At 47.4% G+C, this 14,208-nt stretch overlaps 1 protein-coding gene across 1 annotated transcript in view; it reads left to right on the forward strand.

The window, feature by feature from the left end:
* LOC126547415 (solute carrier family 25 member 35-like) overlaps positions 1-14,208 on the forward strand; it is a 77,179-nt gene that overhangs the window by 48,591 nt on the left and 14,380 nt on the right. The window contains exons 2-3 of the mRNA XM_050195409.3: positions 6,346-6,519; positions 8,902-9,194. Of these exons, the coding sequence (XP_050051366.1) occupies positions 6,402-6,519; positions 8,902-9,194 (411 nt within the window). The 5' untranslated portion in view covers positions 6,346-6,401. The remainder of the gene's footprint in view (positions 1-6,345; positions 6,520-8,901; positions 9,195-14,208) is intronic.

A 14,208-nucleotide genomic window follows, 5' to 3' on the forward strand; every position in this document is an offset into this window, starting at 1 on the left:
ACACACACACACACACACACACACACACATTTTCAAATGGGACTCGCAAGATCCCGAGTTTGTCGTTACCTGCGTTTCAGTTCTTCATAATCTTTTTGCAGGCACATTTGTATAAGTATGCGCAAAAGTGTCTGAGTGATACGAGTGCAGTTGCCTTCAAATGTTAAAATGTGATCGTTGTAAAAGTTAATTACAACGTTGGGTCCAGAAATTGCTCAGTGGGTTATTACAGGGAAGGCGGGAGATCGAAATTCAGGACGGTGAGCAAAACGAGAACAAGGTAAAAGCGTGAGCCAATTAACGTTTCGACAAGTGGACTTGTCTTCTTCAAGGCCTTTAAGAAGACAAGCTCACTTGTCGAAACGATGGCTTCCGCTTTTACCTTGTTCTCGTTTTGCTCATCAGTGGGTTATGAGGGACGACGTAGAAGGGGAATTCCGGAATATTTATTTATTTATTTATTTATTTATTTATTTATTTATTTATTTATTTATTTATTGAAAACAGCTAGCCTGATATCCAGACTTTAAGCAGGAGTGGGTTACACTTTCGGTACAGATGTACTTGGACAACAAAAGAGCAGACATACAAATAAACGGAAGTGGAGAAATGCGATTGGTGGGTCAAGTACGGCGCTCAATACAATATTATAATTTCAGATGGAAAATATTCAATATATCAACACGTGTGGTGACGCTTTATACAAAGGGTTGCTCAACACTTGGCAATGTGGAAAAAAAGAGAAAAAATGTATTAGTTTAAAAGCGTTAGACATGTCGACGCAATGAACAATATCAAGAAAAGATAACTGGAAAAGCATAAAATAAAGAAAAGCAAGAGATAAGTGCGACGCTTTCATGACACGTTGCTAGACCATTGGTGATAAGACACTATTATTTCTTGTTTTGAAGTGCGGCAGTGTAAGCGGAAACAGAAGAGCACTCGATCACTTCTCCGGGTAAACGATGCCAATCACGGATGGTACGCGGGAAAAAAGAATTCATATAAGTGTTATATCTGCACGAACTTTCGCTAACTTTTTTTTTCAGTAGAAAGAACGAGTGGGACGCTGCGTAAGAAGTTTAAAGTTCGTGCTTCAGTTCATTCCAAGCTTGTCATGGTATAGCATGTAGAATGTTTTTAGCCCTTCGCGATAGCGTCTTGTTTGTCGAGATTCTAGGTTTGCAGAAATTGAAAGAGCAATTGGTGATGTTTTGCTGCTGTGCGAATTAAAAATATACCTAGCTGCCTTTCGCTGAATAATTTCGAGTGTGCTTATATTTGTATTTGCATACTTATCTTGTACTGCCGCAGCGTATTTGAGTGTTGGTGTTCTGTACGTTTTATAAGCCAAACGTTTTACATCGCTCGAAGCTTTGGGAAGTGTTCGCCGTAAGTAGCCTAGTTGTTTCATGGCTTTCTTGTGTACTTAGGTGACGTGATTGTTATATCGAAGATCAGATGTAATAACCACCCCTAGGTATTTGTAGCCTAAGACTACAGACAGATTTATTACCGCTGATATTAGAGGTGAAACTCAGTGGACTGCTCTTACGCGTGTCATTGCTACCGTCTTGCTGTGGTTTATTTGCATCTTCCACGAAGTAGACCAATTTTTAATCTGGGCTAAGGATTTTTTAAGAGAAACCTGGTCATCAGCACTATGAATTTCGTTTTACAGGATGCAATCGTCTGCAAGTAAACGAATTTTTTACCGGTATGTCTTGAGCAATGTCGTTTATGAAGACAAAAGAAAAAAATAATAATTTTTGACCTCCCGGTGGCTTTGCGCTGCTAAACCCGAGGGGGCGGGATCGAATCCCGGCCGCGGCAACCACATTTCGATGGAGGAAAAAAAAAAGAGAAAAAGAAAACCGCCCGTGTACTGTGCATTAGGTACACGTTGAAGAACCCAAGGTGGTCAAAATTAAGCCGGAGGCCCCACTACGGCGTGCTTCATAATCACATCCTGGTTTTGGCACGTAAAACTTTGGTATTTAATTGTAATATTTTTAGCCACCTGTTATTTAACGTGAACGTAAATCAAAGTGCCACGAGCGTTTTCGCATTTCGCCCCTGTCGAAACGCGGCCTGCGCGGCCAGGATTCGAAGCCGCGACCTTGCTCTCAGCAGCGGTACAGCAGCCACCGAGCCACCGCGGCGGGTCGTTGTAAAGAAACCATATTCGTAAAGTTGGTACACGTGATTTTAAAAACAACTTATATAAATACAATGTTTTTCCTGAATGCATGAAAAAGACACGTTCTACGCCAAATAGGAAGGGAGGCCTTACCCTTCCACATATCAACAACGAAAGAGGAGCATGGTTCGCAAGCTCACTGGCACGCGTCTCTGAAAAAAAAAAAAAAAGAATTCCCAGGATCCAGTGACTCCTATTCCACAAACTCAATTTCAACGAACAGGCGTTATGAGTACCCGGCACCTCGATAACATTTATATCCTCCCACGTGGTCATGAGAAGGTCCTCCCAGTATTTCTGGAAGACTTGGAAGTCTGGTACGACTAAAATAGCCACTGCAGCAAAATTTCTGGGCAACGCTACGAGGCTCCCACGCAATACGAAGGAGCAAGCAGCTTGCGTGCTGCAGCAGACGTGCTCCGTCTGCAGTGCCATCCATGGGCAAGCAGGACATGCAAAATAAGACACGCCCGGATAAAAAAAAAAAGCTTTCACGAGATGGCTTTTACTGTATCTGCATTATCTCCCCGCGCAATCTTTCTTGCACGTTTGCTTCACTAAGCCGCGATTCTCTCAGAAGGCCCGTGATCGTCACTGGAACGAAGGATGAGCGCGCCACAGGGAATGTGCGCCAGCATTCGAAGCACGTCTCGGTAAACGCTGTGCACGGGAGGGTGTTGTGGTATAACGTGCACGAGATGAGCCCGACGGAAAACTGTCGGCGTTTGTCAGCGTCTAATGTATTTGTTAGCTTGTAGAAAGCCAATGCGGCGTTTAGCACTATTTTTCCTTGGATACATATGGAAAAATATCGTTTCCCTTGGGAGTATCAACGGTTTGTTTGATGGTGCCCCATTTGCTTGTGTGATTAATTGTGTACCCACCATTCTGAATGTAGCTGTATGCGCATATGGTGATCGTTTTATTGTGTCACTGTGTCCGTCATTGGTTCCATTAGCAGTCTATTAATCAGATGCTTGCAGTTACTTGTACATGCCAATTCACTTATCGTAGCCCATGGGGAACCAGCGATGGCCAGGAGGCGCTACGACAATTTTAGTGTGCCACTAAAATATGCTGACACCGTTCGGTACGGAGGCTAGGAAGGTGGCACAGCATATTTAACGATAACAGACGCGCGCCTGTATCAACGTTTCCTTAGCCCGATGCGGCCAGCCAAGTTCTGTCCATGCGCATGCGCGTTGCGCTGAGCGCATGCGCTGCTATGTCGTAGCACGTCAGCTCCCTGTCCTGTGAGGAGCGGTGAAAAGTGTCTCGAGATGATCGGTGAATTTGCTGACACGAAATTACGATATGTGCTACTGAATTACGGTATGTGCTACTGCTTGTTTTCTTTACTCTGTGATATTTCTGGTTTTGTTGTTGTTGCTGTTATTTTTTATATATCTACAGAGACAATTTAGATTGTTCAATGATTACCTTATGTTAATTATTGTATATTGTTGCTGTTTCTCTACTTGTATTATGACTGCGTGCTGAACTGTATCTCGGAGCAAAAGCCTCTGTCAGGCTGTATAGCTTTTTGCTTTTGCTTCGATTTCTGTTGATGTACAGAAAGAAAGAAATCAATAAGGAAAGAAAGAAAGAAAACTGTGCCCACCGGCTCGCTGTGTGTTACGGCGCTGCTGTTAGCACGCGAAGCTTCAGCGCTGGCTGCAACCCACACCGTGAAAGAATAATACAAAGCGGTCTTGGCGTTGTGGCTGAAATTCTCGGTATGAAACAGGGGGATCATGGATCTTTACCTTATTTATTAGTACTGTCGATCCTATCGGGGATAATAATACGATTCGCTTGCAGGTCGGATATCTTTTATTATTTTTTACGAGACGTCGTGCCGTCTCTAAAACGAAGTGTAACGCACTAACGAACACGAATGGCCTATTTTCTATAGATCGCGATTACTATGATATATATATATATATAATAAAAATAAGCGCGTATTGCTATTTGAAAGGTTTAATACCCGCTCACGCGGGTGTAAATATTTAACAATGCACATTACAGTCAATAGAGGAAAATGAATACGCGGAGCCTCACGGCTCAGTCAGTATTTGCGGAAAGTGACCAGAGTGATTCTGCCCCAAGTGTAGTGGTCGCTCGCGTACTAGTTTATCTTATCACGAGCGTTTCTTTTCACTGCTGTGACATCACTGCCGGAGCTTTGCTAGTATGAGTGGCAGTGTGCGTGATTTTGTTCAGGGACGGGCATTGATTATATGGGGGCTGCAGCATGTTCGACAAAAGGCTCCGTAGCGATTTTGCATTGAACTCTCAAATACAGCCATGTGATAGGCATTCTATTCCGTCTCTACGTGTACGTTCCAGTTTCAGCTTATGCTTGATGCGAACACTAGCTAGAGCTAAGAGCAAGAACTCGCTCCCATTTCCATGCGGCGCTGAACGCCTTTCGATTTTTAGGATTGGAGTGGCCTAAACGGAGTCGCCTCGACCCGCCATGGTCTTTTTCGGACATTACGTGCAGCCTCAGTGTACCCTATCTACCGGCGAAACGCACCATTCCAACTGCCGAAGCAATGTTTCTTGTGCTAGGCCACCTGAGCACAGCATTTCAAAGCCACCTACAAATGTGCACAGACAAACAGCTGTGCAGCGGCATTCTGCATACCCTCCCTTGATGTGTCATGGACTGGCCGCCTCGATCAGGTAGTTTCTTCTACAACAGCAGAAAGTGCCGCCATTACCGCGTCCTTGGGAAAACTACGCACTTATTCCGCACGTGACGTCGCGGTGCTGACGGACTCAGTATCATCGTTACTACGATTACACCATGGCCTAACTCGAGACAAGTTTGCAAGGCAATCTCTGGCACTGATAGAAGTTCTAATGAGCAAGGGATTTAACGTAAAATTTCAATGGATCCCACCCCACGTAGGAATTGAAAATGACAAAGCTGACGCTCTTGCACGCCTGGCACTGATATTTGTCCCAAAAGTAAAAGCGCCAAAAATTTTTTCAGAACCCTAAGAATACAATCCGCATTTACTTTAGGGCAATCTACCGGACCACCAACTTCTGTTACGTAACTGCCTTCCGCGGTTGTTCATTGCAGCGGCAACTGTCTCGTTACCAGGTCGGTGGCTGTGTCATGAGCGACAGGCGCCCGTGCGCCCGGCCACTCAGAAAAACGCTGTTGCGCAAGAGAAAGTTTGTCGACACGTGCCCAACATTCTGTACCGCGGAGCTTTATTTTTCTCCCTATATATGGGCGTTGAGAATCAGTGTTGTAGATAAAGAACTGACCATGCTTGCTATAACATTTCTTTTTGAACTTCTCCCCCACTCTCAATTATTCCGCTAATTTATCCCCCCCTTCCCCCCCAATCTTTTTTCGTTGCACCGCACACATATCTTTCTTACGGCTACATTAGTTTCCGCTTTGTCCATGAAGAGAAATCCTGTTTATTTGTTGGTGTTCTAGCAACGGCTTCCGGTGCGCAATTGCTTCTTTTGCGGATATTAGCACAGTTCTGTAGCCAACAGTCTACTTGCTTTTAGAAAACAGGCGAGCAAAACAGACATGGGCGCATACGACCACTCAAAGCACGGCCGCACCTTTTGCGTGCGCTTCAGTTTCCTGAGGCATTTGTTGTCTTGTTCTGCTGGTACATTTGTTTTGGTGCTGAGTGATGTGTGAGAGGTGCCACGTTCAGAGCCAAAAACTGACAAGTCATACTATTTTGTTTTCTTCAGAAAAGTGCACATAAGTGGGTGGTTAGCCGTCAGCGGGACTCACCAACTGCATTTTGAATGAATGAATTCTGTGGCTTTGCGGGCCAATACCACGATTTGATTATGAGGCACGCTGTAGTGAGGAACTCCGGATTAATGTTGCCCACCAGTGGATCTTTAAGGTGCTCCCAATGCACGGGACACGGGTGTTTTTTGCATTTCGCCCCCATCGAAATGCGGCCGCCGCGGCCGGTATTTGACCTCGCGACCTCGTGCTTAGCAGCGTAACACCATAGCGGTACCGCGGCGGGTCAACTGTATTTTGACGGACTTCTGAAATATGTATGACGGCAGTGACTGTTGGGGGCAATGAAGCTGGTATCTGGCTTGGCTGTGGTTGTATACTTGAGGTGTCGACGGGGTGCTTGCAGGATCCTGTGCGGGTTGCTGTCAACTTTGAACAAAGAACGAAGATAGGGGAGCTCCAATGGCGGAGATAGTAGTCGCCGCTGTGGCCTCGTGCTCGGCCAGCCTGATCACGCACCCCATCGAGGTAGCCAAGATCCGTATCCAGCTACAAGGGGAGCTGCAGCCACCGATGAAAGGTACGTCTGTCCACCTTGAACCAGCCTTGAATCTTGCACACACACGCACACAGATACACGAGTGCGTGTCTCACGGAAATGAAATATTCTCTCTTCCCGGCTTCTCGGAAAGGGAAAAGACGATATTCAATTTCATTTCAGACTCGAGCACCGTCTCTTCCTTTCGGGAATAGCTGGTATTTGATTCTATATTAACAAAGACTTGACCTACGTTCTGCCATGCACGCAATGGTTACCGATCTGTTCGTCTATTCGTGCTTCGTGCTGCATGCGCTTTAGGGCGATTAATGATAGACATACTGCTTGCTAAACCGTAGGTAGGAAAGACCAGGTATCCTTCTGGGATGTAGTAGGGAAAAAAAGACGTACCAGTGACTGATGACGGCTTGCAAGGTGGTGTACTGCGTATGTTCAAGCACATCGTTTGCTCGAATAATATAGGGTTGGTTGATAATTTGTTTTGATTTGGTTGCAATCGTCTGTTGCGAAGGACGTAAAAAGAACAAAGCAAATGTCTGCATAAGTTACTGCGCAAACGGTCAGTTACGGCTGAGGACGTCATAACGTTCTCATTCGTGACCAACTGTTTAAGCGATCGTGTGCACTGGTTGCTAGCCCTCTTACAGACGTGACAAGAGACAGCTGTCACAATGACTGGCTTTAAACGTCATAGCAGGTGCACTTCTACGGCAGACTTGCACTAAAGATGGGCGCACATATCCACATCTATTTCGGGATAAGTTGCAATGGTAGTTCGAAGCTCTTGCCTTAGATTATATCACATCACGTCATAATCGCGTTACGGCTTTCAAAGGCGCATCGTGAACTGTTAATGATTTTACGTTTTGCTTCTGTTACCAGAGCACCTTTCTCGTAAATCGACTATCATTTGTCGGTGCAGCGTGAACAAACCTTTGGTTTGTTCAGGAAGGCCGTTCCATGATGGCTGTCTGAAGATGCGTCTTTGTTGTGGTGTATGATAAGCTAACATTTTCTGTGACTGAATGTTGCATGACACGTAGTCGATGAAATGCACTACTTACAGCTGTAATATTTCCTCTGTTTAATGGTTGTAGCTCTTCAAAGTTTTACCGAATGAGGTATAGCCACGTACAAGCTTGAGCACTCTTGTTCGATATAGTTCCGTACTTTAAAACTAGGTGTTATCTTTCAAGAAAACTTATCTTGGGATATGCACGTAAATTCCTTGGCGACAAAATTATCTCAAATAATCGGGCTTGTTTACCGTCACCGTCATATACTGCCAACAAAAATAATGATGCTGATTTTTAACACACTGTTTCTTTCTAGTCTAAACTACTGTCACTTAGTTTGGGCTACTACCACACAGGGAAATTTGGAAAAAATTTATGTACTGCAAAAAAAAAAAAAATTCCTACGAGTCGTAGAAAATGTTCCAAAATATGTTCATACACGTGAATTTTTTATAATATGCAATGTAACGCCAATTGTCAGTATGTACGATTATCGACTCTGTAGAGCATACAAACAAGAAATAAAAAATGGAGCCAGCTTTCTAAGAACACTAGCGGATTTAAAAATCAACATTACAGCATATACGACAAGGTCCAGAGAGTTTTGGAAAGTAGAAACCGTCAGAACGACATACGGACAACAAACTATTCGTAACAACCTGCCAAGGTTACTGAATAAATTACACAACGAAACCACTGGATTGGAAAATACCTCTTTTAAAGCTCTGCATAGTTATTTCTGCCTGCACTAGATGGTTTCCCTGGCGTTCGCAAATTTTTCCTTATCGAAAACAACTAGTCCCATTGTATAGCTTATATACTTGGTTTTTCATTTGTTTAGTTTGTATGAGAAATGTTATTGTTACAGCTTGTGTTATGATTATAGCTTTCTCAACCTCGTGTTTTTTGAACAGTTGCGATACCGTTGTGCCTATCATTGTTTTTTATCCTTATTGGTTAGAGATGTTTTTTACTATGACCTGTTAGAGCACATCTTTTTTTCTTCATTTGCTTCGCATGGTTCGCGATGCTCAATATTGTGTAAAGGACATATGTAAACAATGATGTACTACCTTTGTGCTAGCTAACGCCGCGCAAACGCTAATGCGGGGGCCTGCGGCTTCGTCAAACTGTCCATGTGGCAGCTTTTTCTGCATGCCCTTCGCGTCATGTACTGATGCTAATAAACATCCTTGTCATTGTCATTGTCATTGTCACAAGCTTGAGCACTCTTGTAATCATCGATATACCTTTTGGATTAACTATGGGAACGGTGTAAATAAGAGTTGTATAAGGATAAACAAAAAAAAGCGAAGCTTTCACGGAAGTAATGGTCGGCTGTGCGGAGTCGGGTGGACTTCAAGTGACAGCGCATGTTTTGGCGCAGACAAGTCGGGGCGGATGCGGCCCGTGTACCGTAACGTGCCCCAGGCGCTGTACACGGTGGCCCGCTACGACGGCATCCTCGCCATCTACCGCGGCCTACTGCCGGGTTTGGGGTACCAGCTGTTGGCGAACGGGCTCCGGCTAGGTATTTTCCAGACCATCGAGGACTTCGGCTTCACGATGGACGAAAACCTCGAACCCAGCATCCGGCTGAGTGCAATCTCCGGCGGAGTGGCTGGCGCCATCGGCGCGTTCGCCGGCTCGCCGCTTTTCCTTCTCAAAACACACATGCAGGTTCGACATGTTGAGAATTTTTGTGCGTTTAACGCGCCGTCTGATTGATTCTGTTCGTAACCGTGGAAGGGTGCAGCTTGCCGTGGCGCGCTAGCATAATGTGCACGTGCTCAAAAAGCGCTCACTATAATCTTATTGCCGAGCCTAGCCACGTCGAGGCCCGTAAATTTCGTGCGTTGCACACTTGTCAGTGACGACATGCTGCTGCATATGGCATGACGCCTTACGGGCCTTACCGTTGCAGCGTCCGCAAATCTTCGCGCACTCGTGACGAGTCACGTATTGGAACGGCCACGCCAGCCAGTCGACCATGCGATACCACACACGTGCAAGCCTGGGCCAAATTTATGGGTAGCGCTCGGAGGCGTCGGTGGGGAAAGCCGTTACGCCCTTGAAGAGTCAAACTCTCTGTGTTCTTTTCATAATGCAGTTATTTCCACTCCACATCATATATCGAGTTTAGATCTGGCGCACTCGGATGTAGATTGAGCACGGGTGAGCGACCCGTATCATTTTATTGTCGCTCTAAGTACTGACCACATAACAGTGTTACATCTCTTCCTCACTGTGTGGTGTCAGGAAGACGACCTTTAAAAAAAGAAGGCACTAAGGAACGAGGACGTGAACTTGTGTCTTGTTTCTGTATACTGTTTTTCGCAAGGAACTACGAACCAACTTACTCAACTTTGCACCTTTGTCACAACTGTAGTGAAGTCGTGCATTTATGTTTAACCATGCATGAAGTAAAAAGCTAGAAAAGCGCGGATGAGCAATCAATAGAGAGTTTTAGTTTAGGGGACGCAAGCGGCTTGCGTACGCAAGAACTAGGGGCGACGGTACTGCGCATGCCCAGACCGCTACGTCTACTTGCGTCCTTGGGTTGTTTGGCCGACCGAAAACATCGCTGCCCCTAAGGGCACATTCACACCGGCGACTTGAGGAGGTCGCGCGACCATTTGCGACTCGCAATCAAAAAATTACCGACGATTACGTTACTTCCTAATGCGAAATTTGAGCGCAGCAAATAAGCTGTTTCACCTTTTCGATAGATTGAGGCAAAGAAATCGAGCAACACATGTATGCGCTATCACAGAATTTTTTTTTTATTTTTCACACGTATTCCTTTAACAAAGACTCCACTAACAGTTCTTGACAGTCATGAAGGAAGCTTTGTGGTCGGAGAAATAGACTGATATATGTTCGACTTGGTACACCAATGCTTGATTCTCAAAGACGAGATCTATACAAGTGCCTCGCGAGGTTGTCACAGCCGTGGGACGCGTTACGAGCGAGAGGAACGGGATGTTCTCCCGCATAAGTGTTAGGAAATTGCTGTTTGTCTTTATGTCAACATTAAAGTCCCATCGGTCGTCTCGCTCATGGCTCAGAAAGAACTGGCAGATAATTTCGCAGTGGCGAACGGCAGCGGCAATTTCGGCTCGGGCGGTGCACATATACAGATCCGCCGCCACCGATCTGGCTCTCTGATTGCCACCGCACAGGACGAACGGCAGCGGCAATTTCGGCTCGGGCGGTGCACATATACAGATCCGCCGCCACCGATCTGGCTCTCTGATTGCCACCGCACAGGGGTTGCATTGGAGGAGGAGCGAAGAAAGGAATTAAGTTCGAGCCGGCGCTTTGACAACCGGAGACTCGCAGGAAGAGGGGGGAGGGGGGCGGCGTGTACACCCAGCGGCAAACGATGGGGGCAGAAGCGCGCGCAGCAAGCGGACAACACGATAAAGGGAGGAGGGAAGAGATAGCAGCGACTGACTGATGCCGCTGACGCCGATAGTGAGTCAACCCCAGCTGCGGAGTTGGTTTCAGGGACAACGCCGCCGATGCCGACACAAACAATAAGATACCCTCGCTTCCGCAGCGCTAAGAACCAGGTCTAGCCGTGGGAAGGTGGTCACGTATTCGTCGACGTGCCGGGGCCTACGTGAAATAACCGGCGCGTCGGCAACTGAAGAGCACCCTATCCGCCACACAAGAACAGGGGGGGGGGACCCTTTCCTCCTCTTTCTGCATGGCGGCGACGGTGTTCTATGCAGTCACGTTATCTTGACTCTCTAGCGGCGTCAGCGGCATCCAGCGGTATCAGTCGGTCGCTGCTAGCGCTGGGGGGATGAAAGGGGGGCGGAGCTGGTTACGAGGCCGACGACAACGCCGACGACGACGCGAAACCCAGGAACGGACGCCAAAGAGCTGCGCTCTAAAAGCGACCGAAGGTGACTGATGCTCACACCGGCAAGCCCGGCTGAGCGCGACCCGCAAGTCGCAATCCCGGAGATTATCGTTCTCAGCGAGAACTCTCGGAATCTACGCGGAATTTGAACGCGACGCCGGAGGAGGCCGGATGTAGACACACGAAAGATCACTTCCGGTGCGCCGCTGATTGGTTTATCAGTTTTGCGACCACGGTCGCGCGACTGAAAAATCGCGCAGAGAGCGACTGGCCCAAAATGGTCGCTTTTCAAGAAAGGCGACCGTTTGCGACCATTTGCGACTGGTCGCTTTGCGACCAACTTGGTCGCGCGACCACTGTCAGTCGCCGGTGTGAATGAGCCCTAAGTGGTCACATTACCTAAATAGAGTGTTTTAGTTGAGCGTTTTTACGCTCCGCTAAGCAGTTAAGCGGAGCGGAAGCGCGAATGCGCATGCGCCGTCCGCTTAGCAGTAAGCGGTATAGCGGAGCGAGGAACACGGTCCGCAAGCTGCCTGAGCGGAGCGTGCCGCGCAGCACTTTGGCTAGCGTTGGCGCCAGAACGGATTGGATTGGATGCAGAAAGCAAGCGCGCTGGCTAACACGTGGCGTTCCCCAAGACGGCGCTTTATTTTCCATTGGATAAAATGGACCGGTAACGCATTACAAGCGCACGTCTAGATACTTCATGGAGAAACAAGTTATATAAATACATATATACGTTTTACGGTATAAGAGTGATCATAAAGTGTTTTTATTTTCTTTCATTACCCTGAATTTAGCCAGGGGGCGCTGCAACTATGGAAGGTCCGCTCCGCTACAAACAACTAAAACGTGAAAATCACCCGCCGCTCCGCTGTGGCTTAGCGGGGCCGCTCGGAGCGGAGCGTACCGTAAAGACGCTCAACTAAAACACTCTAATGACTCTCGCAGTGTCGGAGAACTTACGAGTAGCTAGCGGGTAGATAATCTAATAAATCTAACGAAAGCAATAATAATCTAATAAAAGCAAGTGTCGACAGACGTCGTTTTTATGGGCGTCTTGCGCTGGAGTTTGAGGTATAGTAGCGGCGCCTGGTGGCGGTGCGGGAAACGACATCTGGGTCGTACCAGCTTAGGTCGTATTGAGCCCTGGCTGTGGCGAAGCACGTTTCTAGGCCCGAGTTTTGCGTCGATTCGCACTTTTTTATGCCCTGTTGCGAGTGCGAAAAGGCTCGTCACTTCTCACAGACCACGCCGACCACGCTGCGAGCTCGCCGCAGCCTATAGTTTAACGAAAACGGACTCTCCGTGTGCCGTGGGACGTAATGCTGGGAGCAGAAGGAATCGGTGATGCCGATCCGGAGAGACCTAGCCCAGCCTCGAAAAGGCGTCACCGTCATTACTTCTGCATCGTGGGCCGCCATGAACAAGAAGGCCTGAATCCCAACATCAGATTCTACCGTTTTCCTTCAAGGCCTCACGAAGTGGAGCGTCGGGCGCTCTGCATAGCTGCAGTTCGTCGCGCTGAGTAAGCGAAACTTCGTGCCATGCTGGCTGCTTCGCCTGTCTTGAAGCTTGCTTGATTATCTGCGTTCGAAATTTCGGTCTTTTGCACCTACAGTCCCGACAGCAGACCGACATAGCAGCAGGCATGGCTGGTAATTCACGATTCGAGACCCGGCCACAGCGACAATTAACAATTCGACCGATGCGAAGTGGTGAAGTGTGTGCAAATGAGCACAAATGGTCGGGCTCATTCGATGACAATTCACTACTCCACTACGAGCAGCACAGGTTAAGAGAGTTAAATGCGCTCATCCTTGATCTCAAGCCAGCACGTTGAGGCAGCGCAGCAAGGCAGTATTGATTGCAGCACATCGATGTTCGAGCGCTGTCATTAAAAGCTACATCAAGCTCGCGCTACAGCGCGATTCGCACGTACGTGCGAGCTCATATCCATTGCATCAGTTTAGCGGCATGCAGTCAACAAAGATTGCAGGAGGCCCGCCGTTTGGCGGCATGTCGACAGACCGCTGCCGTCGCGGCGCGTACGATCGTGCGCTCGAGCAGTTCGTACATCGCGGCGCGTACCGTCGTGTGCTCAAGCAGTTCCGTACACATGATGTCTGCTTATCGCTGCTGTGGATTCATTTATAGCACGCATTTCCTCGCGTTTGTGCGCCTGAATCTAGCAGCTAGCGTGCAAACCTTACCTGTAGTTCCACTTCGTACGCGACTCGCTTCACTTGCGATTGACACCGTGCTAAAACTTCGCCGCCTAATTCTTGAACGGCGTACACGTATTCAGCACTGAATGATTTCTTGCCTTTACGCAGCGTGCCACCCCTGAAAAAATCTTCGGCGCCCGATATACGCAGCAAGCCGTGCTACAACACAACCGAAAGTGGCGGGTCCATATTGTAAACGTGCTTTCCGAAGCAGACGACCGAGCTTGGTACGACCCATTTTAGGAAAGAGGGCGCTTTTTAGCACCTTTCTCGCAGCGCCCCCTGGGCAATGCAAGAGCCCCATACATATTGTTTAGCGTGTCCGGTATTCGAATAAACGCAGTTGGGGCGGAGCCATAAACGAGGGTGGCCTGCATGGTGCATCCATCTGGCGGCGCAAAGCTCAAACGGACAAAAGCAGCTAATATTGCTGTAACCAAGTCTATTCTACTTCGCTGCTGGTGTAAATTTTGGGCACTGGCGTAATTGTGTTTCTGCCAAAAATTTATACCCGCAGCAAAGTAAAATACACTTGGTTACTGCAATATTAGCTGTTTTTGTCTATTTGAGCTTTGCGCCACCAGGTGACTGCACC

Source organism: Dermacentor andersoni, chromosome 1 (genome assembly GCF_023375885.2).
Source record: "Dermacentor andersoni chromosome 1, qqDerAnde1_hic_scaffold, whole genome shotgun sequence".
NCBI lineage: Eukaryota > Metazoa > Arthropoda > Arachnida > Ixodida > Ixodidae > Dermacentor > Dermacentor andersoni.